At 37.6% G+C, this 24,642-nt stretch overlaps 1 protein-coding gene across 7 annotated transcripts in view; it reads right to left on the bottom strand.

Moving 5' to 3' along the window:
- The window catches only part of FRMD4B (FERM domain containing 4B), a 349,156-nt gene that overhangs the window by 41,052 nt on the left and 283,462 nt on the right, over nucleotides 1-24,642 (bottom strand). For all 7 annotated transcript variants that reach the window (XM_074198763.1, XM_074198761.1, XM_074198757.1 and 4 more), the window contains 4 exons: nucleotides 12,461-12,544; nucleotides 8,949-9,014; nucleotides 1,337-1,394; nucleotides 8-94 (listed from right to left, as the gene is read on the bottom strand). In XM_074198763.1, the coding sequence (XP_074054864.1) occupies nucleotides 8-94; nucleotides 1,337-1,394; nucleotides 8,949-9,014; nucleotides 12,461-12,544 (295 nt within the window). The remainder of the gene's footprint in view (nucleotides 1-7; nucleotides 95-1,336; nucleotides 1,395-8,948; nucleotides 9,015-12,460; nucleotides 12,545-24,642) is intronic.

Genomic DNA, 24,642 nt, shown 5'->3' with positions numbered 1-24,642 from the left:
GGCTTACCTTTCGAGGCTTCACTTTATCTTGTAAATCATACTGGCCAATTCCTTTATAGCTGATCCCGAGCCACCAAGGAATCCCTTGTTTATCCTACAAAATGGGGAGAAAAAGTCTATGAGAAGCAATGAAAGTCAGGCACAACTACTCCATTCTTCATGTATTAGTATCTTGGAAATACAGGAAAAAAATCCATTTTTTTAAAGTTTTGATATGATGATGATGATAATAACATCAGAGATGATGATAATAATTAGTGCTTTAAGGTTTGCAAAGCAAAACAAATATTCTCTCATCCCATTAACCCTTTAATGCTCTGAATAACAGAATCTTCTTATTATTTGGCCAAACAGAGATGAAATGCTTGAGAATTAATCCAGAGTTTAGGATCCCTTTGGTTCCTTGCTGTCTTGAGGAGGGAGAATATAGAAGGTATTTAACAAAGGTTTGCTCAATTCAGTATGTACAAAACGTGTTCGATGTTAGGAAACTATAAGCAGGGTGTGCTGGAGCCAGCTCCAACCAGCCTGGGGGAGTTGATCTTCAAATTTCAGTACGAGCATTTACACCTCAGAAATAGGCAAAATCTACAAAAAAGAACCTGATTTATTGTTCTATTGATTGACTAGTCTTTTGAAAGTCTCTAAATTTAAAGAATTTAATAATGCAGATAATGCATTTAACTTTAATTAAAGTTAGTTAAACTTAAAGGTATGTCATGCACACATTTTTTGGGGATCAGTCATTAAACATTTCCCAGTACACCTCTGATAAGTTAACCTTCAGGGAGATTACAATATAAGAGAGAAATCTCATTACAAACAAAAATCAGTTTCTCTATTAAGAATCATTCTCTGATTGAGCTAGGTAAAATAGACATTATTGTTTCTACTTTATGATCTATAAATCTTTTTTTTAAATATGTTTGGGTTAAATGACTTGCTCAAGGTCACATAGCTAGTAAGGATCAAGTATCTAAGACTGGACTTGAACTCAGGTCCTCCTGACTCTAGGGTTAGTTCTCTATGCATTAGAGCACCACTATAAATCTTAATAAATTAGATGCAGTCCATGAACATCTACTAAGAATCTAACAGAAGAAGCATTTGAGAATGATAATCCTTTTACATTAAACTGAAAATAATTTTTATATCTAAAAACACTCTAAAAATATTGTTTTAACATATTTCCTGGGAGTTGGGCTATTTCTTTTTAAGAGATCTCTATAAATTAAAACAAAAACTCAATGCCTGGGATTCTGACATTTGTAAAACTGTTTGGCAGTTTAGCAATTTAGAAAAGTTATGGATAAAATTTTGCCAAAAATCTATTTACCTTCACTCCATAATAATGGACTCCGTAAGTAGGCAAGGCTTCTACAATTTTCATATACCTGTAGAAAATGAGTATTTCATTACTTTTGTAGCAATTAATTCTATCAGTATTAAAAATAAAATTATGTTAAGTGGCCAATGAAAGATGCAAATGACATCGGGGTGTGATATGCCATTGTCAGCTTTCCTGTGCACACTTTATCGGCCCCCACATATGTACTGGCTGCCATGACTAAACTCTCTTACCCAAGTTGTAATAAAATAAAACTTTCCGGTTAGTAATGTACTTTTTTGGCTTATCAAAATTTCAGGAAGTTGAGAACAAAACTTCAATTTCAAAAAGGCCTTTAGAACTGTTCTTTTTGACGTATCAAGGAAAGGGCTGCTTCATTGAAAGCATGGAATATCTCTAGGATGGAAAATTTTTCCATTATAAACCCAGAAGACAACCAACTGGTTCTTGGTGATGGTGTGATTACGACTGAAATAAGGCAAAGAAGTATTAACAGCATTTCTACTGTTAAGAGATTTCAACTTTTTCAACTGGTAGCGCCATATTCTCAATGACCAGAAGTCACCATGTCCCATATAGCCATTCTCAGATTTTGTTTTTACTCAAAATCAAAAACGTTTTGCAGATTCATTCATCTGGCTTTCATACAGTGGTCAGCAGAAGGCACGGTGTTTAAAAACTTTAGATGATACAAAAATGAAATGTTAGACCAGACAGATCTTGAGGTATTTTATAACTTGCAGAATCTCTGATTATGCAATCTCTGCTGTTGAGGTTTTATAACAGCGAGGGAGGATAAGAGCAGGACATAAATAACTGTAATACCTATTTTAAAAATGGTAAATGCAAGGAGAGGTATGAATAATATGCTTTGGGGATTACTCTAGGGAGGGAGCACATCTGGCTAGGGCTGGAGGAAGAATCTCCAGGCTCTGAAGGATGAGAAGGATTACGAGTGATAGAGATGAAGTGGTGGCCTTCCAGGGAGAGGGAACTAGGAGAGAGGCTTTGGACTTCGAGTCAGGAAGTGACCCTGAATTAGAAGTGAACATCACCATGAATAAAACCTCAAGGGATCTTTTGATCATCACTATTCAGTAAGAAGCCCTTGAAAAGGGTACTAAATTTGGAGCTCTAATCTGCGGCTCTGCTATCTGTGGTTGATGTGACCTTAGGCAAGGCTCTCTTCTTTGCAGCCTCAGTTTGCTCTTCTTCAAAATGAAAAAAAAAATAAGACTAGATGATAAAATCCCTTCTGGTTTTATGGCTTGCGATCCTTTAATTTTAGGTTTGGAAATATTCATTATTTAATCCAACAAAACATTTGCTGAACACCACTATGTGAAAATCATGGTACCAGGTCTCTCAAGTTTCCTCATCTCATAATCGTAGTAATAACAAGAATAGTAATAGTAATCAGCACAACAAATGAGATAATATCTGTAAAGCCTTTGCAGACCGCCAAGTAGCTGCTGGTGTTGTCGTTACTAGTTTTCAGTAACTGGGGAAATGATATAGTTACATCCATGTAATCTATGTTGGACTGCTTTTAGAGGGAATAGAGAGGGCAGAAAGAGAAGAAGAAAAACGAGAAAATGTAAACAATATGAAAACCGAAAAACGATCAGTGAAAACTATCTTTGTGTGTAGTTGGAAAAATAAATAAATAAACTATTGAAAATAAAAATAAAATACTTGGGAAATGATGATGACCACAAACTTAGTTCAACTAACATATTTGAAAAGATTATTTTAAACATTTTAATTTATTCAAGATCCAAGGACAGAATTCACAAGGAACACCAGGGTGGGGTGCCTGTTTTTATAAAAAGGGATTTCTTGGTGTATCATTGTGGGTTTTATAAGAACAGCAAAGGAAGGTAATTCAAGAGATGGGACTCCTCCAAATAAAACATCCTCTCTTTAGTTCCCTAAAGTCCAGGCTAAGGAACGATGTCCTTGCATATAAAGGTTCTTTGAAACTGTCTTCACAATCATTTATAAATATGTTTTTTTTCCTCCTCTTTCCAACAAGTTGTCTTTTGTGACAAAGATTTAAAAAGAGGCAAAGTATGACTTCAACAAATACATTGACTATTTTTGACAAAGATGCAATATTCTCCACCCATAGCCCCAGTTTCCTAACTCCCGCACATAAGGAAGGGAAGCTGTGTTCTCTCATTTCTTCTCTAGACCCATGTTTGGTCATTATGATGGTGGCATGTTTTGCTTTCTGATACAAAACATTTAAGAATACTTGCTTTCAACATTCTATTTTGCCCATGAAATCCTATAATCTCCAACATAATGAAAGTCAGCATCAGAGGAAAAGTCCATTCTGCTGACAGAGAAAAACAAGTTATCCTCAGACACCTTGACTACCTGCTATATCCTCCTTCGATGAAAAGGAACCTCAGGTTTAATCTAAATTTACTTTACCTGGGTTGCAGAAACACTAAAGAATGTTATTGAAAATATTAAAAGGACCTCAGAAGCTTTTGACAGAAAAATGAATAATCTCATTTTGAGATTAAAATAAGAAATGCCATCCATATAGGGTAGCCATTCTAACCCTCATTACGGATAAGAAGTTATCCTGATCACTTTTTGGTTCTGCCTAAAAAGATCCATCATTCAGCTATCCCTGTTTTGAACTCTATGATGTGGACAACACCCTGTGGAAAATTTCTTCATGGATGGCAATCCACAATTCCCTTAAAACTCCAAGTCTTCCTCAGAATTTCCTCAGACAGTAAGAGGGTAGGTGATTTGTCTATGGCCCCATCCAACTATTAAATACCTGGGACCAAACTCAGGCCTTCCTCATTCTGCTTCTTTATCAAACACAGAACATGTCCCATAAATTGTATTTAAAAAGGACAGGCTTCCCTGGGACTGAAAGACTTGTCAAAATCATAGATTAAAGAGAATCATAGATTTACATCTGGAACAGTTTTGAACTCCTGATTTTACAGAGTCCTGAGAAATAAAGTGACCTGGGTAAGAAATAAGACAAATATCCTTCTTTGAGACTTGAGTCAGAAGCACAATAATTAAGAACAAAGAGGGAGAGCGTGGCATGTTGGAAAGAACATTAAATAACAAAATTCATCTGACTTAAAGAACATAAAGTCAAGAACCTCACAAGGAATAAAAATAAAAAGAGGAAGAAGAAGGGGGCTTAGCAGCACTATGTCAAACTATTCATAAAAACCCTCTGTTAGGCAAATGGAAAAGTTGATCAGTGAGTGGTATATAGAAGACACAGAAGCAATCAAAAATGGCATTTCAAATACCAGGACAACAATGACTGGGTAAGGGGCTGCCAATAAAACTGGAAGAAATGAAGTTTAGATCAACAAATCACACCATATACTACAATAAACTCCAAATCTTGGGCAGCTTTGTGGTATAACAGATAGAATTGAAGGCTTGGGTGTGACGAAGACCCAAATTTGGTTCAAGAAACTGTGACTCTGGGTAAGTCACTTAATTGCTTTCAGCCTTATGTTTCTCTCTTTAAAATGGGGATAACAAGAATACCTATACCAAAAGGAATCAGGTAATTAGTTGATTCAGTGGATACATCAGACCTGAAATCAGGAAGATCTAAGTTCAAATATGGCCTTCAGATACATTCTAGTTGTATGACCCTGGATTTGTCACTTCATTTGCCTCAATTTCCTCATTAGCAAAATGAGCTAGAGAAGAAAATAGCAAACCACTCCAGTATCTTTGCCAAGAAAACCCCAAATGGGTCACAAAACACTGGACATGATTAAAATGACTAAACTACATGAACAAAAACCTCAAAGGACTGTTGTAAGGATCAAATGAGATAACATAAGAAAAACACTATGCAAACTAAGCACTATAATAGTTTGTGTTATAATTGTTATGATTGTTGTTCTCATTAAAAATGCCCCAATAACTAATAAAAATATGAATGCATAATAAAATAATTCACAAGTCTCATTTCAAATCCATAAGATTGAAAAAGGAGACAGCAAAGAAAATGACAACTGTTGGAGAGGATCTGGGAAGACATACACATGTATATGGGTGAATCTCTGAAGGACTTAGATGCACACAAATATTTGTAGCAACATTTTTTGTTGTAGCAAAGAACTGGAGGTAAAAAAATTCTTATTAATTGGCAAATGGCTGAACATATGAATATAATGGGATATTATGTAAGAAATTATGAAAGGAGTGGGCACTGTGGCACATTCCTGTAATTCCTGCTATGAAAGAAGCTGAAGTTGGTGAATCTCTTGGGCTTAGGTGTTCTGAACAGTGGTAAAATCAAAGCTGATTGCTGTCCACACAAAGTCAGGTATGAATATGGTGTATTTCCAGGAATGGGGTGAGAGGAAGAAAGGGAGAGCCACCAAGCTGCCTATGGAAGGGCAAACTGACCCAGATTAGTTTCATGCTGATCAGCAATAGTACTGGAAATGTTAGGGGCTGCAGTATTTTCAATGTGGGTAAGATAGGGAGATCTAATCTCAAAAAAAAAACTAACAAAAAAACAAAGAAAAAAGAAATAAGAAATGCAATGTATTAAGAAAAGGCTGAGAGGGTTTATATGAACTGATGCAGTGAAAGAGAACTAGGCAAATAATTTATGCAAGTCAACAATGACTTGTATAATATATAGCATTATAAAAGAAAACAAATGTGAACACCAAAATAACCAATCCTGACTTCAGAACAGTGGTAAAATATTTGCACTTCCTGTCTCTTGGAAGAAATGAGTAGATCAGGCGCAGAGTAAGAAAGACATTTCCAGACATGTCCAATTGTGAATCTGTCTTAAGTGACTATATATTTGATGCCAAAAAGGGTTTTTAGGATTTGGGGGCTGGGGGAGATGGAGAGAGAATTGGGGAAGATCAGTGAATTTAAAAAGGAAAAAGAAAGTATCAAATTATTAATGAATTTTTTAAAAAAAATTATTAGAAAAAGAAAAGAGCAAAATCGGGTTCAGAAGGGACAGTTATGATATAGAAATTTTTGGAATTGCCATTTTGTGTTTAAAATATATTTAAAAACCTAAGCTATACATAGTAGAGATTTGTTTTACATACATAATCTTTTTCTATATATTGAGAAATATTAATGTCCACTGATGTCTGTCAAGTTCAGAACATTAAGAAAAGTTGTTTTTTAAAAAAAAACAACCATAAAAGAGACTGGAACATGGGAGCATGGGTTTGACTAGTTAAGTGTTGTAAGTGACTTAGATGGTTAGGGTCGGGTCAAGTCAACGAAAATTTATTAAGTGCATATTACACACACACACACACACACACACATATATATAACATTTATTAAGGGATTCAGAGAAAATAGTCTCATGTTCTCAAGGAGCTCACAGTTTAATGGGAGGTGACAATGTTCAACAACTGGTCCAAGGATTAATTGTGGATAGTCTCAGAGAGAAGGCACTAAGCCTAAGGAGGACTAGGAAAAACTTCTAGTAGAAAATGAGATTTTTTTTTTTTTGCTGAGATTTGAAGGAAGTTGGCTCTGCTCAGAGAGAAAAAGAATGAGAGAATTATTTATAAACTATCGAATTGGATAAGATGATTTCTCATGTTCCTTCCACAGCTCCAAGTATAACCAAATACCTTTAAAAATTTTTTATCCAAAATATGTGGTCATATTTTACAAAATAATGAATAGATAGTATACTAACAAGCTTACTGCAGAAATAAGACAGCTAATTTTATTTCTTTCTTGAATAAGTAGGTCAAGGTCAAGGTACACTGTAGTAGGTGTGCTCTGATAAATCATGAGATTAAACTGAGGAAAGGAGTATAGAGGAACGAAGAGATTACCTATGATTTTGGCTATTATGATATTACAAAACACAATTTTGGTTCTCACATCGGTTTTTTATATGTAGAGAGGTGGGTGTGGGAGAATATATAAGATAAATACCACTTAAAACAATTGATAGGTTTCACTTCCCACTTTTGCAAATTGGCCAAGATAAAAGATGGCAATCTTCATTGTTGAAGGAGTTGAGGAAAGGTGGGCACACTAAGGCATTACTGGTAGAGCTGTGAATTTCTCCAACTACTCTGTAAAGTGATTTCTAATTATTCTTAGAAAGTGACCAAAAATGTTCATTCTCTTTGGATGGACTGATAGGCTTCCCAAGAAACTCAATGATTAAAAATATCTAGAGCAGTATTGTTTGTTTGCTTTTTTTGTAGTCCCATAGATCTGGAAACAAGATAGATATTCACTGATTTGGGAACAGCTAAAGCTAGGATGTGAGTATAATTGAATATTGCTTCATTCTAAATATAGAGAAATATGGGAAGATATCCAAACTGATTTAAAATGAAGTAAGCAGAAATACAAACATCATATCTACAATAACTCTAGCAATGCAAATGGAAAGAATCTATACAAAACAATTGAAATTGAATGCTCTGACCTAAAAAAGATCAATTGAAGATGCCTCTTCGTCTCATTTCCCAAGTGTGGGGGATAATGGTCACGGCAAGTACGTGAAAGGACAGTCAGAGAGGGCTAGATTAGGAGATTTAGATGATATAAGAACAACAACCACCAAGCAACTTATTAAAAAATTTTAAGAAATAGGGGCTAGGTGGCACAGTGGATTAAACACTGGCCCTGGAGTCAGGAGTACCTGGGTTCACATCCGACCTCAAACACTTAATAATTACCTAGCTGTGTGGCCTTGGGCAAGCCACTTAACTCCATTTGCCTTGCAAAAAAAACTAAAAAAAAAATTTAAGAAATAAAGTAATTGCTTCAATGTCAAATTCAGGAAACAAAATTAACTTCTAACAAATGGATGGCAGCTTCTGGGTAATAGAAACTAACTGAGAAAGTGTAAAACAAACGAAAAATATTCAGAGTACTTCCCACTTAAAAAAATTCTCTAAAAACCTCCCTTGTATACCAGAAACAATGAATATTAGGAATTCAGAGAAAATGTGGAGACTAGACAGAACTGATAACAGAATGATAATGACTACAACAAGGGAAATGAGAACACCATTTAAATGTAGCTAACCTGGGATTAACTGCAAGGCAAACAATTCTGGCTCCTATAAATAGATAACAAAACATCTGCATAGAGGGAGAAACAAATGAAACATATCTCTCCTCTCTAAAGGAGTATAGTCTATTAACTTAAGAAGGAAAAAAAGGAAAGGAAGAAAGAAAATAAGGAATAAAGAAAAAAGAAAAAAGGAATGAATGCTTCACAATTTATTCTTTGACAGAAATAGTATGATATATGGTTGAAAAATTCAGTGACAACATGTTCAATATTGATCTATGTTTATGATTATAATGTTTATAACTCCTATATCTATGATTATAAATATGAAGTTTATATTAGATTGCTTTCTGTTGGGGGAGGGGAGGGGAAGGAGGGATTGTAAATTGTAAATTTGTAAAACTCAAAACCTTGCAAAAAAATGAATGTGTAACTACATATTGTTGAAAAAACAAATAAATAAAATATTCAATTTTTTTAATTTAGTGGCAAATTATTTATTAGGCTAGTGAAGATCCAAAATAAGAAAATGGGAGAAAAAAGAAAAATACTCACCTAACAATTGCTTGTCCTCTCGTCAAACCTTTGATTTTTTGATAATGTTCAATTACTCTGTCCTCACTGTAAAAAAAAAAATCAATTAAAAATGCATTAAATTTATGAGTTTTATATAATAAGATAATGTCTCAATTTCCTGATCCCCAGATCAGGGAATAGAAAATGTTTAATTTGTTAAAAAAAAGAACACACACACACACACACACACACACAAATGACTCTACAAAGGAAAGCCTTTCACAGATTAGTCTGAGTGGCTCAGTTTTTCTTCTCAAACTCAGGGGAATCCCATTATAATGCCGCTTCCTGGTTGAGACCAGAGGGCTGAAAGGTTCAATGGGAAAAAGTAACCTGAATATTCTGCCCAAAGACAGGTCCAGTACATCTCTACAAATATTTAGATAAATTAGCATTTCTCCTCTACACCCTTTATTTCTCATGTAGATCTTGGGATAAAAACCTGATTGTCAAAGAACTGTCCAAATTTTCCCTCTAGAAGGCAAACATCATTCCTCAGGGAATTGGGAGTATTCCTCACATTCCAAAGTTTTAACAGGGAGTCCTCCCCCCAATCCCATCCCATCCCATCCCATCCCCAACTCAATTTCAGTAGGGAGATAAGATCCCAGGTGGAGAGCTGCATTAGCTAACCCTGGTGATTGGTTCAAATTGGTAGTTTGAGGTATTCAACCTCCTTGTTAAATAGCAATTCTCACCATCTACTCAGCCATCAACAGAAGGTAGTTCATTTGTATCTACCACATGTAATTTTTTTGTCTCCACTTTCAAAATTTAAAATGGAAGGAAATAAAATTCAGTCATTTTGTCGTGTTTGTCGTGAATAATAGGGGAGAGGGTAGATCATATATTGACTTGAAAATGAGCACAGGTTAAAATACAAATAATTAAATCGAGGTCAAAGTTAAAAACAAGTCAATGGGCATAGGATCAAATTCTGCCTTATTCCACATATCTATTCAGTGGTCAAATTTCTACTTCCATAACATTCTTTCATTAGATCTCTTCTCTCTGTTTACATGGCTAAACACCTTAGTTCTGTTTTTTATCACCTCTTACCCACATTATTGTGACTGCCTCCTAACTGCTCTCCCTGTCTCAAGTCTATCCCTCCTATCTGTCCTACAGTGCTGACAACTGGTTTTCTTTAAGTGAATTATGACTATGTCATTCCCCTCCTCAATGAATTCCAGTGGCTTCTCATGGCCCCAACATAAAATATAAATTTCAGTGTAAAGTTTTTAAAGCCTTTCACAACCAGACCCACACACTCTTTCTAACCTCATCGGACTAATCTTTTCTTTCTGTACTCTGTGGGCCCCCAAAATGCCTTTCTCTCCCTTATCATCAGCCCTTCATCTCCTACTTTACCTATTCTTCATATCTAGAATGCAGCCATAAGATATCTTGAGGTTCACAGGCTAGATTATTTTTCCTTAAGGATGACGCCTTAAATCCAAATCACTCTGGATTTCATTTATTAGTCAACAATAAGGCTCAGTCATGGTTTGGCTTAGAATGAATCTGTGTAGCAATGATTGTTTGGTCAGAAATCCTTAGCATATTCTCTCCCTGGTTGATTTTTGTTTTGATGAGGCAAGAGGCCACTCTTTGCCTCATCTCTAACCTAGCCTCATTTCTAGGAGTCCTGATCCACATCTGGTCAGTAGACCAAGAACACTCCAGAGAAGTAAGTAAGGCTGGTGACTGTGCAGCCCTGCCTCACTTAACTCATGTTCACTTACATGTCATGGCATCACCTTCCTGATGTTGACAAAAGCACTCTTTCCTTACTCCTATTTCCAAGCATCCATTTCTCTCTTTCTTTAATATACTCAGTCACAGGAAACCTCTTTGGCTCCCTCCTCCCCCAAATGGGCAGTGCCCTCCCTACAAAACTACTATTTATTCACTTTATGTGGTAAAAATTTGTATATGTCTCTCATCCATTAGAATGTAAGCTGAATGCAAACAGAATTTGTTTCTGTCTATAGCATAATCCCTGGGACATAGTAGGTACCTAGTGTTTGCTGATTAATGGAGAATTGGGAATTTTATTACATTTCCAGTTTTATGTGGCAACAATATGTGTGAAATGGTATCTAAGAAATGACTTGGACTTCTGGTATTATTTGGAGGTATTAGGACATTCCCTTTGCACTCTGCACAACTCCATCTGAGATACTGTGGTTCTAGATGTCACAATTTAGGAAAGACAGTGGAGAGTCTTGAAGAAAGCAACTTTATTCTTGAAAGAACCTTTTAAGCAGAGTCATGGATCCCAGTGAGTTGTCTGAGTGAATCTAGAGTCTCCTTCAAGGGATGTCTTTTCATGAATAAAATAAAATTTATACTATCACAAAGGAAACTAAAAGTCAGTGAAAAATAAAGATGTAATTTTCCCCCCACTCAAGTCCACGGACATCCTAAAAATCTATCCGTGGACCCTTGGGGATCTCTAGGTTAAGAAATAGCAGAGGTTCTATGCATGAAGAGAAGACTTAGAGAAAAGATAGGTGCTATCCTGAAAAATCTGAAAGGCTTTGATATGTAAGGAGGATTAGGTTTGCTTTAAATGATCATAAAACTTTGGACCAAGACCAGTCTAGGTTTGGTGTCAGAAAATCCCAAAAGGATCATGGGCCACCTCAGAAAAGGTATGGGTTTTGTAAGCAAAGGCTGGAAGGTCTTCTGTCTGGCTTCATGGACCTGGAGCCACATCCAATCCCCATGTCTGAATGAGGTGGAAATGTGGCACAGGTTAAGCAACTTGCCCAATATCATATGGTGTCAGGGACAGGTAGCATTATACAGTCACTGGTGTCCCTTCTTAGGCTGAGATTCTAAAAAACAATTTTTCTAGGACATTGATAGCTTAACATATTTTAAAAATAAATTTAATAAAATTAGATGTTATTAGAGAGTGTTTGCCCATCTGCTGAGTATTCTGCTCATTTAATAGCACATACTGAGATTCTTTTCACAACTTTAAAAAGCCTGTTTCCTCATCTACAATGCAAGGGAGTTGGAATAGTCCATTGTCAAGAACAGTTCCAGTTCCTCTACCCTATGAATACACTCAGGTTTTTTTTTACCAAGAACTCTACCACTTAACCACAGCATAGCAATCCCCATCAGTCTAGAGCAAAGCCATGAACCTAGAAAAGGGCAGAGGGGAAGAGGAATTTCTAAGGGGAATCCCAGTGTTTACCAACTTTCCTCAATAGCCCATTTGCTTTTCTGAGGTCAGGCATCATCTGACGCTTGATGTTTTCTCATTTTTTTCCTTGTCTATTTTTCAATCCCATGAAAAATATTCAGCTTTCAATAGAGTTGGTCTTGTGGGTTGCATTTCCTCATTAGATTGTAAGATCTTGGAAGACAAGAATTCTTTCTTTTCCAGTTTTGTGATCACAGTGCTTGTATACAGGAGGTGTTTACTACTAAATATTTATTGACTTGACTCTGTTTGCATCTTGACCATGACTTACCAATAAGCAAGGGATGGGTGTTCTTGAAGCGTCTGGGTAGGAAACACAGGCAGGGTTCTTAAGTCTTTCCTGGCATTGTCATCACTAAAAATAAAAGTAAGACACAATGATCAGCCTCATGGTCAGAAATGTTTTTGATGTTTGTAATCATGAAAGGAACAAACTCCAGGAAATAATTCTTTTATACAATATCGTGTCATAAAACCAGGATTCTTTGGGTGGTATCACATGGACAAAGTTAGTAGTGAACACAGAGAATGAATAAATCAGCAAGATGAAATCAAAAGAACCTGAGTCAAGAGGTCAGCCTGGTCAACCCTTATTAGCTGTAGGGTCTTGGTTAAATGATTTCATCTCTCTCAGTTTTGGTTTCTATACCTGTAAAGTAGGGATAATAATCCTTGTCCCATCCACCTTATAGGGCTGATGTAAGGATACCATTATAATGCATATGAAGTGCTTAGAAAACCTGAAAAGCTATTAATAATGCAGTCATCCAAAAAGTATTCTTTGGGCATCTATAATTATTTGTATAACAATAGAGGAAGAAAGCAGGATACAGAAGATGTATATAAAATGTTTAATAAATTTCAAAAGTATGACATCAGTGTCAGTTATTATTATTAAGGACCACGCATTAGGAGCTCAACCTTTACTTAATAAAAGAAGACATAGGGAACAGTTTAAGGCAGCATGTCAATTCAACATTTATAAAGTACCTATCATGAACTAGGGATACAAGTGAATGGTGTTGATGGAAGGGCCATCTCTAGTCTTTCTGATTTATTGGACCACTGGACCAAGATGGATCCAGAGGAGAAAATGAGGCTGGTGATGATACACAGCCTTAAATCCAAGTCACCTGTATGTCATGGCATCACCTCCCTGATGTTATGGTTCCCTTTGAGAATGAAGGATAAATGACCTTTGTGAGTAATAGTAAAAGTTGCTCTCTGGGGACCTAACTAGAATTAGTCAGCTGGGGCAACACAGATCCTTCTATTCTTTCTCCCTTTCTCCCTTTCTTTTCCTTCCTCCCTCCATTCCCTCCTTTTCTCTTTCTTTCTTTCTTCCTTCCTTCCTTCCTTCCTTTCTTTTTTTCTTCCTTCCTTTCTTTCTTTCTTTCTTTCTTTCTTTCTTTCTTTCTTTCTTTCTTTCTTTCTTTCTTTCTTTCTTTCTTTCTTTCTTTCTTTTCTTTCACTTGCTTTTTTTCCCCTTCCCTTCCCTCAGCCCACATAGGTTATCATACTCTTACTTGGGAGTGCTCTGTCTAAAGGAATGTAAGTTTGGTTGCTGAAATCTTTCAAGATATCTTGGGGTTTATGGGATAGACTTCTTTTTAAAAACATAGCCTTAAACTCAAATCACTCTGGCTTTCATTGATTGGCCAAGAATAGGTCCCACCTCAAGCCCCACTTACATCATTCTTTGGGTCTTGATTGGCTCAAAGTGAATGGGGAAACAACAATTGTTTCTGTCTGGGTCAGATACTCTGAGTGTCTTCCCCTCCTAGATAGACTTTTTAATTTGACCTGGTAAAAGAAGCCATAATCTTCTGAAAGGGTTTTGCCTCAGTCAAACTGAGACAGACCTCTTAAAGACTTTAACTTAAAAAGTTCAAGGTCTCCTACTGCACCCAAGGTCATCTCTGGTCATCTAGATCTATAGCTGGGCCATTCCACACAGATGGCTCTGGAGAAGAAAGTGAGGCTGAGACTTTGCCCAAGGCTCCCTCACTTAAACCCAATGCACAGGGCATCACCTCCCTGATGTCACGGTCCTCCTCTGCAATGAAGGACAAACAACAACCTGGATGATCAGTACTTCCAGACCTCCAAACAAGATAAGTCCTTCAGAGCTCTTTCAAGAGATTAATGAGGGTGAGAATGATGAGGGAGAGCTTACTACTACTCTGAAGAGTCATCCCTTACCCAGAAAACTGGTAAAGATGATAAAAGATAGGAACAATCATACACTGTTGGTCTAATGGTGAGTTGGTGAATAAAATAAAATTGGAACCATGCTAGAAAAGTGAAGAAATGACTTATAACCTTTGACCCCAAGCCTAAAAATTTACAGATCCAGGAGGTTCAAGAGAGAGGATCCAATGAGACAACATTTGTAAAACATTTAGCAAAGTGTCTGACTCACTGTAGGCACTAGATAAATGCTAGCTATCATCCTCATCATTTTTATTATCATTATCAGTGGGAATGAGTAAACATACAAAAAATTTTAGAGCAATACTTTCTGTGGTAACAAAATATTAAAAACAAAAGTGGCTGCTCACTGACTGTGAAACGATTGAACAACATGGAAGTATGACTCTAATGGAACGGTTGAATTCTGAGAAACCACAGGTGTGAAGAGCCTGGGACAACGTGGAAAGGTTTAGTTGAACTAATGGAGAGAAATACATGGACAAAAGGACAATACAGGAATTAACCAAAAGAATTTAAAAACAACACTGAAAGACATGAGAATTCAGATTAAAGGGATGATCAGTTATGACTTCATAGCCTAATGTTGTAAATCTACCTTACCCGGAGGAGATGGTGGCATACTACAGTTCCCAAATGGGGCAGCAGTTTATACTACTTTAAATGTGTTTTGTAACAAAGGACAGTTGGGGTATTAGAAAAGTGGGGTGGGAAGCAAGATTGGGGCAAAAATTGTAAAACTGAAAATAAATAAAACCATTCTAAAATAAAAAAAGAAATTAAAAAAACTGTTCTGGGGGAAAAAAAAAGAAAAGTGACAGTGAAGTAAATAGAAACTCAAAAGCAACCAAAAATAGTTTTGAAAAAAGTTTTATAGAAGAGGTGGACCTTGGGCAGGATACAAAGATCACCTATGTCAACAACAAAACTGACAACTGAGTCATTGAGCATAAGGACTAGATTGTTGGATAATGAGGAAGGCTCATAAAGAATGAAGGAATTTTGATTCATTCTGTCTTCCAATATCAGGTCAAACATCTCAAGGTTGTTGTGAGGCTCAGATGAGATTAGATTTATAAATTGCTTAGCACAGCACATGCATATATAGAAAGAACTCTATAAAAGTCTATTCCCTTCCCTTTCTCCCAAAGTTTGCATTGTTGTTTTCTTGGGAAGTCCTCAGGCTAGATTATGATGAAATGAATATCAGGGGTCTTCAAGGCTAAAATGATCAAACTCTTTCTGTCTTTCTAGGTTTTTGCAAGGCAATGGGGTTAAGTGGCATGCCCAAGGCCACACAGCTAGGTTATTATTAAGTGTCTGAGACCGGATTTGAACCCAGGTACCCCTGACTCCAGGGCCGGTGCTTTATCCACTATTCCACCTAGCTGCCCCTCAACCTCCTCCATTTTTAGGGGCAAAGATATTGAAAACCTTTTTGCTGATGATCAGTTTAACTGTGACTCTCTGTGACGGCATTTAAGGCTTTCTTGTCAGAGATTCTGAAGTAGTTTGTCATTCCCTTCTTCGGCTCATTTCACAGATAAGGAAACTGAGGTAAACAGGATTAAGTGACTTGTCCAGAGTCACACAGCTAGTACGTGTTTGAAATCATATTTGAACCTGAGAAGATGAGTCTTCCTGACTCCAGACCCAGCCGCTGAGTTGGCTTCTTACTGAACCCCAAGACAAAGTGGCAGGAAGTGGCAGTTCTAGAACCTCTGACTCCGTATTTATCATTCTTTCTACTCACCAAATGAAAGATCTGGTTTTCTAAACCCCTGAATGAAATGCAATTGCGGAATAAGGACAAGCCTCTATTCATTATAGATCTTAGTGGGATGGTTTGACAATCTTGGGAAACTGGTTTTCTACTATCTAAATGTCAAAATATACAATAATTCAATTTGTTCACTTTAAAGGTCACCTGCCAGCCCACCACAGTTATTTCTTTTCCTTCCTGCCTTAATTTATGATCTGTGTTTCACATTTCTTTTTACCTAAAAATGCAGGAAGTATATCTGTCGGAAGCTTATTAATGCAAAAATCTGTGTTTTGGGGTTGAAAAATGAGTCAACCTTACAAAAAAGACATGTTTATAGCAGAGCATCCCCTATTTCCCAGAACCCTGTATAGGAGTGCCTATGGGGACAGGGACAAGCTTGAGACCTGTAATTTCAAGGATATTGGGAACTCCTATGAGAGGAAATTCCCTTTTCTGACATAGGTCTTAGAGAGCACCCAGAGCATCCTGAGTTTAAAAGAGGCTTCTGACTAATCCCTCTCAGTCTCCTGTACTGGCTCTTCCTTCAAGGTTATACCATTCCCCCCAAGGGTATCCCCTAAGACTTCCTCCTGGACCCCTCCTCTCCTTCAGTATAATTTCATTCACTTGTATGATTCCCATGGATTCAATGCACTTTTCTATGCTAATGAGTTCCTATACTACCCTGCTAACTGCCAGAATCACATGTCCAACTGCTTTTGGACAAAAGGACATCTTCAGTTCAAAGTATCCAACCCAGAATTCACTATTTTCCCCTTAAAACTCTTCTTCTGGGGCAGCTAGGTGGCTCAGTGGATAGGGTATAGGCCCTGGAGTCAGGAGGACCTGAGTTCAAATCAGACCTCAGACACTTAATAATGACCTAGCTGTGTGGCCTTGGGCAAGCCACTTAATCCCATTGCCTTGAAAAACTAGAAAAAAAAACTAAAAAAACCCAAACCTCCCTTATTACTGTATATGAAAAAAATGTTCTATGTCCCTTTAGTGATCAAAGGTTAGATATTTAATTTCATTATCTCTTCCTAAAGATGCTCTATATAGGATTTTAAGAATATTGTTAATTCATTTCATTCAAGGACATGTTTTTTCATTCACTTTATTCATTCATTCAAGGACATTTATAATGTCCTTCATTTTTGAAGACCACCATGACATCAGGGAGGTGATGGATGCCATGACAAGCACATGAATTGGATTTTGAGAGAGGAGGTGGTGTACTAGGCTTCCACTGTCTCCTCCAGAGTCATCTGGGTCCCATGACCAGATATAAAAAATAGATGTGGGGCAATCAGAGTTAGGTGACTTGGCCAAGGTCACACAACTAGTAGAGGTCAAGTGTTTGAGGCTGGATTCAAATTCCTGTCCTCTTGACTCCAAGGCCAATGCTCCATCCACTGTGCCACCTAGCTGCTCTAACATAACATTGAGTGATAGAATTTTGTAAGTTTTTTTGAGGGTAAGGTTTGTTTCATTTTTGCCTTAACTGGTTTCTATTTAGATTCTTAACCTAGATCTGTCATTTAAATCATTGGTCCAAAAAGATTACACTTATCTTTGTAATCAACACAGATTGATCTCTTTGGAATTAGAGGGGAAAAGAACATGAGATTTGTCTGCAAAATTGGGATAAACTACCTGCCTCATAGGATCCAGTGGAATAATGAGTAAAATGTTTTGTAAATCTTAAAGCATTATATATATATGTAAATGTTATATGTTATAATATAATATAAATTATAATATAATAATATAAATTATAATATAAAAATTATATATATGTAAATGTTAACTGTACAGCCACCATGACCACCATGATCATAATCACACCACAACAGACCACCACAACCACAATCACTAGGACCCTATGAATACTACTACTACTACTACTACTACTACCACCACTACTACCACCATTACCATAACTTCTCCTCCTTGAAGTCAAGTCAAAAAGCATTTTCATGTGTTAACTCATTTGATTCTCACAATCACCAGTCAGAGAAAGGTTAAGTGGACTTGCCCAGGCAGGGTCAAGTGGCTGTTTAATCTTTAAAAGGAGGATTTGAACTCTAATCTCCATCATCCCAAGAATAAGATTCTATCCAAATGCCAGTTCCTGTGTTAATTAGAAGCAGCAGAACCAGGGAGGCATGCCAATGAGAGCAATCTGGGCTAGTGACTTGCTCAGGGTTACCTAGGTGGGCAAGTATTGGAGGAAAGCCTGGAAGCATCCAGAATCCATGAAAGCTGGCACATCCAACAGAATGTCTGACTCCCACCAATGCCCGGAAAATTAATTTGGGTCCACATTCCTAAGCTCTGAGGGAAACATAAATGTTATTTTAAGCACGCATTTATGAGCACTTGGTTTATATGTGTCCAGGCTAGAGAATGTTCCTATAAATCTAGACAGGGCACTTGTTCCAAATGACGACACCAGCATCATTCCCACATCATGACAGAGCTGCACAATTGAGAAGCTTGACTCTGGCATTTTATCCGATTTTCCTCAAAGATCCCTTTCAAATCCAGGACATGACACTAGCAGGAATGGGGAAGAACTAGTATTTATATTATCACTGTTATTTATGTAGTAAGTTAAGATGCACCAAGTATTTTGAGTACATTATCTCATTTGAGTAAATTAGCAAACCTTTCGGGGGAAGGTGACTAGTACAGGGGAAAGAGTATTATACTTATGGAGAAGGATAAGCTGGGTACAAAACCAATCTTTGAGACTTATTGCATCTGGATGACCTTGAGCCAATCACTTAACTTCTTTGATCCTCTGCTTCACTATTTGTAAAATGGGAGTTGGGGGTGGGGGGGAGGAAGAGTAGCCCCAGATGCTTTCAGATGTCTCTATCTTTCTTAACCTATGAGCTTTATATAAATTTAAAAAAATATATTTACAGATGAAGAAACTGAGTCTCACAGAAATGATATGATTGGTCTCAGGTCTCAAGTTTTTTTGAGGGCAAGGTTTGTTTCATTTTTGCCTTAACTGGTTTCTTTTTAGATTCTTAACCTAAATCTGTCATTTGAATCATTGGTCCAAAAATATTACATAGCTAATAAAAAATCTGAATAGCAATTTGAATCTACCCCTACTACTCAACTCCAGGGCTCCTTCCACCTTATGGTAAAAGATTATACACCATCCAGGGAATAAGTAGGGAAGAATATTTCTCTTTACCTCTTTGATTCCCTTTCTGTTTCCCTTTCTGGATTTCTTGGATGATCTGGTTTTCCTCTCATAAAAAAATGGAACCTCTTTGCCACTGACTATAGAGGCCTAGGTGGGACTCACGTCATATCTGTTAACACCAGTTTTAAAAAGATGAATGTCTGATTAAACAGCCTTCTTCTTAAGTGTGAAAAACTTGGGGCCCACAAACACTTGCAATGGAACAGCCACCCCAGCAAATATGAGCACCTGCTCCCATCTAATTGCAGGCTCCCTTTTCACTTCCAAGCACAATTAGCCACCTGCCATGCGAGGGGGAACACTCCAGTGGATGATGGGGCATACAATTAGCAAATTGTGGGCCCTCACATTTCCTATATAAAATGCAATTTAAATAGGGCTCTCTTTCAAGTTTTTTTGCTGCATATGCCTCCTACAGTTATGTCTATGGGACAGTTAAAAAACAAATGCTTCCTAAAGCAAAAACTCAATTACATTGGAGATTTTACAGTCCAGCTTCTGGGTGCCTACAAAGGGACATCTGCCCCTTCTGGGTAATAGGAACTTCACGTAACACAAAGATTTGAAGGAATAAGCAATATATCACCAATCTAGTTAAAAATTATCCTGGGATTAACCTTGATAATTTCACAACCTTTTATAATTTCCAATGCTATAAATATTCATTTGTACAACTATGTATAAGCAATCTAAAGGCTCTATGAACTTCCTATAATAAAGTCTAATTTGTTGAGTGGTCCGAGGCAAATTGGTCTCTTTTTCCAAGCCTCAGTTTCTTCAACTACCAAAATGAGGCAGATGAACTAATTCTTTTTCATTTCCAACACTTCTATGATTCTATACAAGTGACACAGATCAAATAGTCAAGAGGAAGTTCATATTGTAAAAAAAAGGTTCCTGAGTCACCTTTTGCCCAAGTAATGTGTTCTCCATCTCTGATCCCTAGACCTTTGTATCTTTTACAAAGGCTTGTTTATTTTGCATGTGTGTGTGTGTGTGTGTGTGTGCACCTCTGACAAAGTGTATGACCCTTCAGAATAGGTTTAAATACACAAAATAGGATTAAAAAGGAAATCAATACTATCAAAATGCAATTAGCAAAATACCCAAGTCTCAACTCGGCTTTAATATTAAAACAAATAAACCAGGTTCATCAGATTCTAGGTTAAGGACTCCCATTCTACATGAAGCCTTTCATGATCCTGACCCTACCCATCCACTAACCCATACACCACCCCCCTCCAGTTACTTTGCCTTTATTTTGTTTAGACTTTTTCATGTAGATGCTGTCTTCCCCATTAGATTATAAGTTCCCTGAGGGAAGAGGTTATTTGATTTTAGTCCTTATATCCCCAGTCCTAGCACCAAGGCTGGCACATAAATGTCACCTTAAAAATGCTTGTTGATGGACTGATTGTCATCCAAAGATTCTCTGTCCCATGTTGTGCTGCCAATGAAAAATATGGATCAAGTCAATGGTTTCAGCTATATTTGTCCTCTCACACCCTATTAAGTTGTTTTGGCTTGGGAGGCTTGCTAAAAAATCTGCAAGGTCCCTGTTATCAATAATCAGAAGAACCCAAAGTGGGCAAAGTGTAACATTTGTGCAATAGGTATAATATTAACCAACCCATTCGTTCAGCACATACTAACACCTGCTGTTGGACTTTGGGGATGCAAAGAACATCCCTGCCTTTGAGGAGCTGACATCATCCTACACAGGATATATGGTGTTGTCCAATTTAATAATTATAAGATAGGGAAAGAGCCAAGATGGTGACAGGAGAAGATCCTCACCTAGATGTTCTCTCCATAGTATTTCAAAAATCTTAAAATTAAGACTCTAACTAAATTTTTGAGAGACAGAAACCAAAGAAAGATCCAGTGAGGAAATTCTCCAGAGCAAGGTAACCTGGAAAATAGAGGAAAGGCTCTGCTTCACAGGGTTAGAGGGGCGGCCCGCCAGAGGGAAAAAACTTTAGCCTCCTGGAGGCAGTCCCAAGGCGCCTGGGAGCCTCGACTCACTGCATCAGAGGGGGCATTTCCTGACCTACACCCCGGGAATACCAGACACAAATTGGAGGATTGGTGGAAGGGAACTCTGCCAGAGTGAGACTGCACGAAGCCCAGGCCATCAGGGCAGTTGCTGTGCAGCCCAGATCTAGGAAATGGAAAAAGGAAAAGTGGAGCAGGCAAGCAGGAGCCTCCAGGCAACTGAAGCCCACTGACGGTAGGGAAGACTTCCAAGATTTGTCCTCTGTATCTGGAACAGGACTCTGGGGCTCTGATCACAGTCTGGGCCCCCCATAGAACAGCAGGGCCCACCCACCTCAGCCCCATGGCAGAGGGGTGCACTTGTGGTCATTCACAGATCAGGAGGGAAGTCAGAGTTTCACACACTGAGATCCTTGGGGGGGGGGTCCCCAATAATACTCAAAAGCTCAGTAAGCACCTCAAAACCAGGCACAGACTGGAGAAATGAGTAAACAGAGTAAAAAGAGGAACACCATTAAGAAATATATTGTCTGTGACCCCAAGAAGGATCAAAATACCCAATCTGAAGATGAAGAAGTACAAGCTCCTGCATCTATAGACTCCAAGAAAAACAGAAATTGGGCTCAGGCTATAATAGAGCTCAAAAAGGATTTTGAAAATCAAGTAAGGGGAGATAGAAGGAAAATTGGGAAAAAAAATGAGAGAGTTGCAGGAAAACCATGAAAAAGAAGTCAGCAGCTTAGTCAAGGAGATCCAAGAAAATGCTGAAGAAAAGAATGTGTTAAAAACCAGCCTAGGTCAAATGGATAAAACAGTTCAAAAAAGTTATTGAGGAGAAGAATGCTTTAAAAAGCAAAATGGGGGGGGGGGGAGCAGTTAGGTGGCACAGTGGATAGAGCACCTGCTCTGGAGTCAGGAGTACCTGAGTTCAAATCCAGCCTCAGATACTTAATAATCACCTAGCTGTGTGGCCTTGGGCAAGCCACTTAACCCGATTTGCCTTGCAAAAACCTAAAAAAAAAATGGCCAGATGGAAAAGGAGATAAGAAAGCTCTCTGAGGAAAACAAATCCCTCAGAAGTAGAATGGAGTTAAAGGAAGCTGATGACTTTGCAAGAACTCAAGACACAATACTTCAACACCAAAAGAATGAAAAATTAGAAGAAAATGTGAAACATCTCATTGAAAAAAACAACTGATCTGGAAAACAAATTCAGGAAAGATAATTTAAAAATTATTGGGATACCTGAAAGTCATGATCAGGAAAAGAGACTTGACCTCAGTTTTAAAAAATTCCTACAGGAAAATTGCCCAGATATCCTAGAAGCAGAAGGCAAAATAGAAATTGAGAGAATCCACTGATCTCCCCTAGAAAGAGATCCAAAAAAACCAACCCCCCAGGAAAATTATAGCCAAGTTCCAGAACTCCCAAGTCAAAGAGAAAATATTACAAGCAGCCAGAAGGACACAATTCAAATATCTTGGAGCTACAGTCAGGATCACAAAGGACTCAGCAGCAACTACATTAAGGGCTCATATGGCTTGGAATATAATATTCTGGAAGGCAAAAAGAGCTTGGAATGCAACTGAGAATCAACTACCCAGAAAAACTGAACATCCTCTTCCAGGGGGAAAAGATGAACTTTCAATGAACCAGGGGAATTTCAAATGTTCCTGTTGAAATTGTTGAAATGACCAGAACTGAACAGAAAGTTTGATCTTCAAATACAGGACTCAGGTGAAACAGAGAGAGTGGAGGAGAAGGATAAAATATGAGGGACTTAATGATGATGAACAACATGTATTCCTACATAGAAAAATGATTCATATTCAATAGAGCAGGTAGAAGGAGCTTTTATAGATGAAGCATAGGAGAGAGCTGAATTTGAAGATACAAAAATGGAGTCAATGGCTAAAAGGGAAACATACTGGGAGTAAGAGAAAGGAGAGGTGTAATAGCTAAGATATTTCATTTAAATGATTTTTTTTATTTTATTGCAATGAGCTACTGTAATGATATGGAGGAGGAGAAGGCAAGGGGGGAATGAGGGAACCTTCAATTTCATCGGAAATGGCTCAGGGAAGGAAACAGCCTACACACTCAATAGGGTATAGATATCTAGAGTAAAAAGGAGAGAGGGAAAGGGGGAAGAGTAGGGATGTGGGTGATAGAGGAGAGGATAGATCATAGGAATGCATAGTCAGATATAACACATTTTCTTTTTTACTTCTTGCAAGGTGCTGGGATTGGGTGGCCTGTCTGGGACCATGGGGCTGGGTGGCTGTTGGGTCTCAGGGGCGGTATGTGGGCTTGGGGTCTCTTGGCCCCAGGGCTGGTGATCTGCTATCCTACAGAACATTTTAGAAGAGGGACAGAGTGAGAGGAGAGAAAAAATAAATATAAAGTAGTGGGGAGGTATGGACCGAGGGAATTACAATCAGTAAAAGCAACAGTAGAAAAATATGGAAGTAATTTTTGTGATGGACTTATCATAAAGAATATGATCCACCTGATGGTATCAGAACACAGACTGAAACACATTTTTTTTAGTTTTTTTTTTTCAAGGCAAATGGGGTTAAGTGGCTTGCCCAAGGCCACACGGCTAGGTAAGTGTCTGAGACTGGATTTGAACCCAGGTACTCCTGACTCCAGGGCCGGTGCTTTATCCACTGCGCCACCTAGCCGCCCCTGAAACACATTTTTTCTCTTTATTTTACTTTATTTCTCATGAGGGTCTATATTTTTTTGGGGGGGGGAGGTATTATGTTTACTCTTAAACAAGAATATTTTAGTAATGTATACAAAAATCACTTGTACAAAAATAAAAAATAAAATAAAAAAGTTAGAAATATAAAAAATAATAATTACAAGATAGAGGGACAGGCAAAAGTCATTCTCTTAGGATATGGCCTTCAAGTTGAGTTTGGAAGGTGGGTGGGGATTCAAAGAGGTGAGGAGAAACCATTAAGCATAATAATCTACTTCTGCAGACTATTAGGGAACTCAGGATGTGAACTGATTTCCCTAGATAACCTACTTTACAGAAAGTTATTGATTAACTAATCCACCTGAGAGACAGTAGAGAAGACAAGGTTCTCCCAGCCCGCAGCAGCAGCAGAATTACTACCTCTTTCTCTCTCAATTTGAAAAAAAACCCAAAAGACTTTCCTTCTCCTATTCCCAAAGTTTCCATAAATACTGACTTTAATTAAACTCAAATTAGACCTTTTAAACTTGTTCTTTTTTTTTTAGTTTT

This window comes from Macrotis lagotis, chromosome 8 (assembly GCF_037893015.1).
Source record: "Macrotis lagotis isolate mMagLag1 chromosome 8, bilby.v1.9.chrom.fasta, whole genome shotgun sequence".
Lineage (NCBI taxonomy): Eukaryota > Metazoa > Chordata > Mammalia > Peramelemorphia > Peramelidae > Macrotis > Macrotis lagotis.
This window is presented reverse-complemented; position numbering and strand designations above follow the sequence as displayed.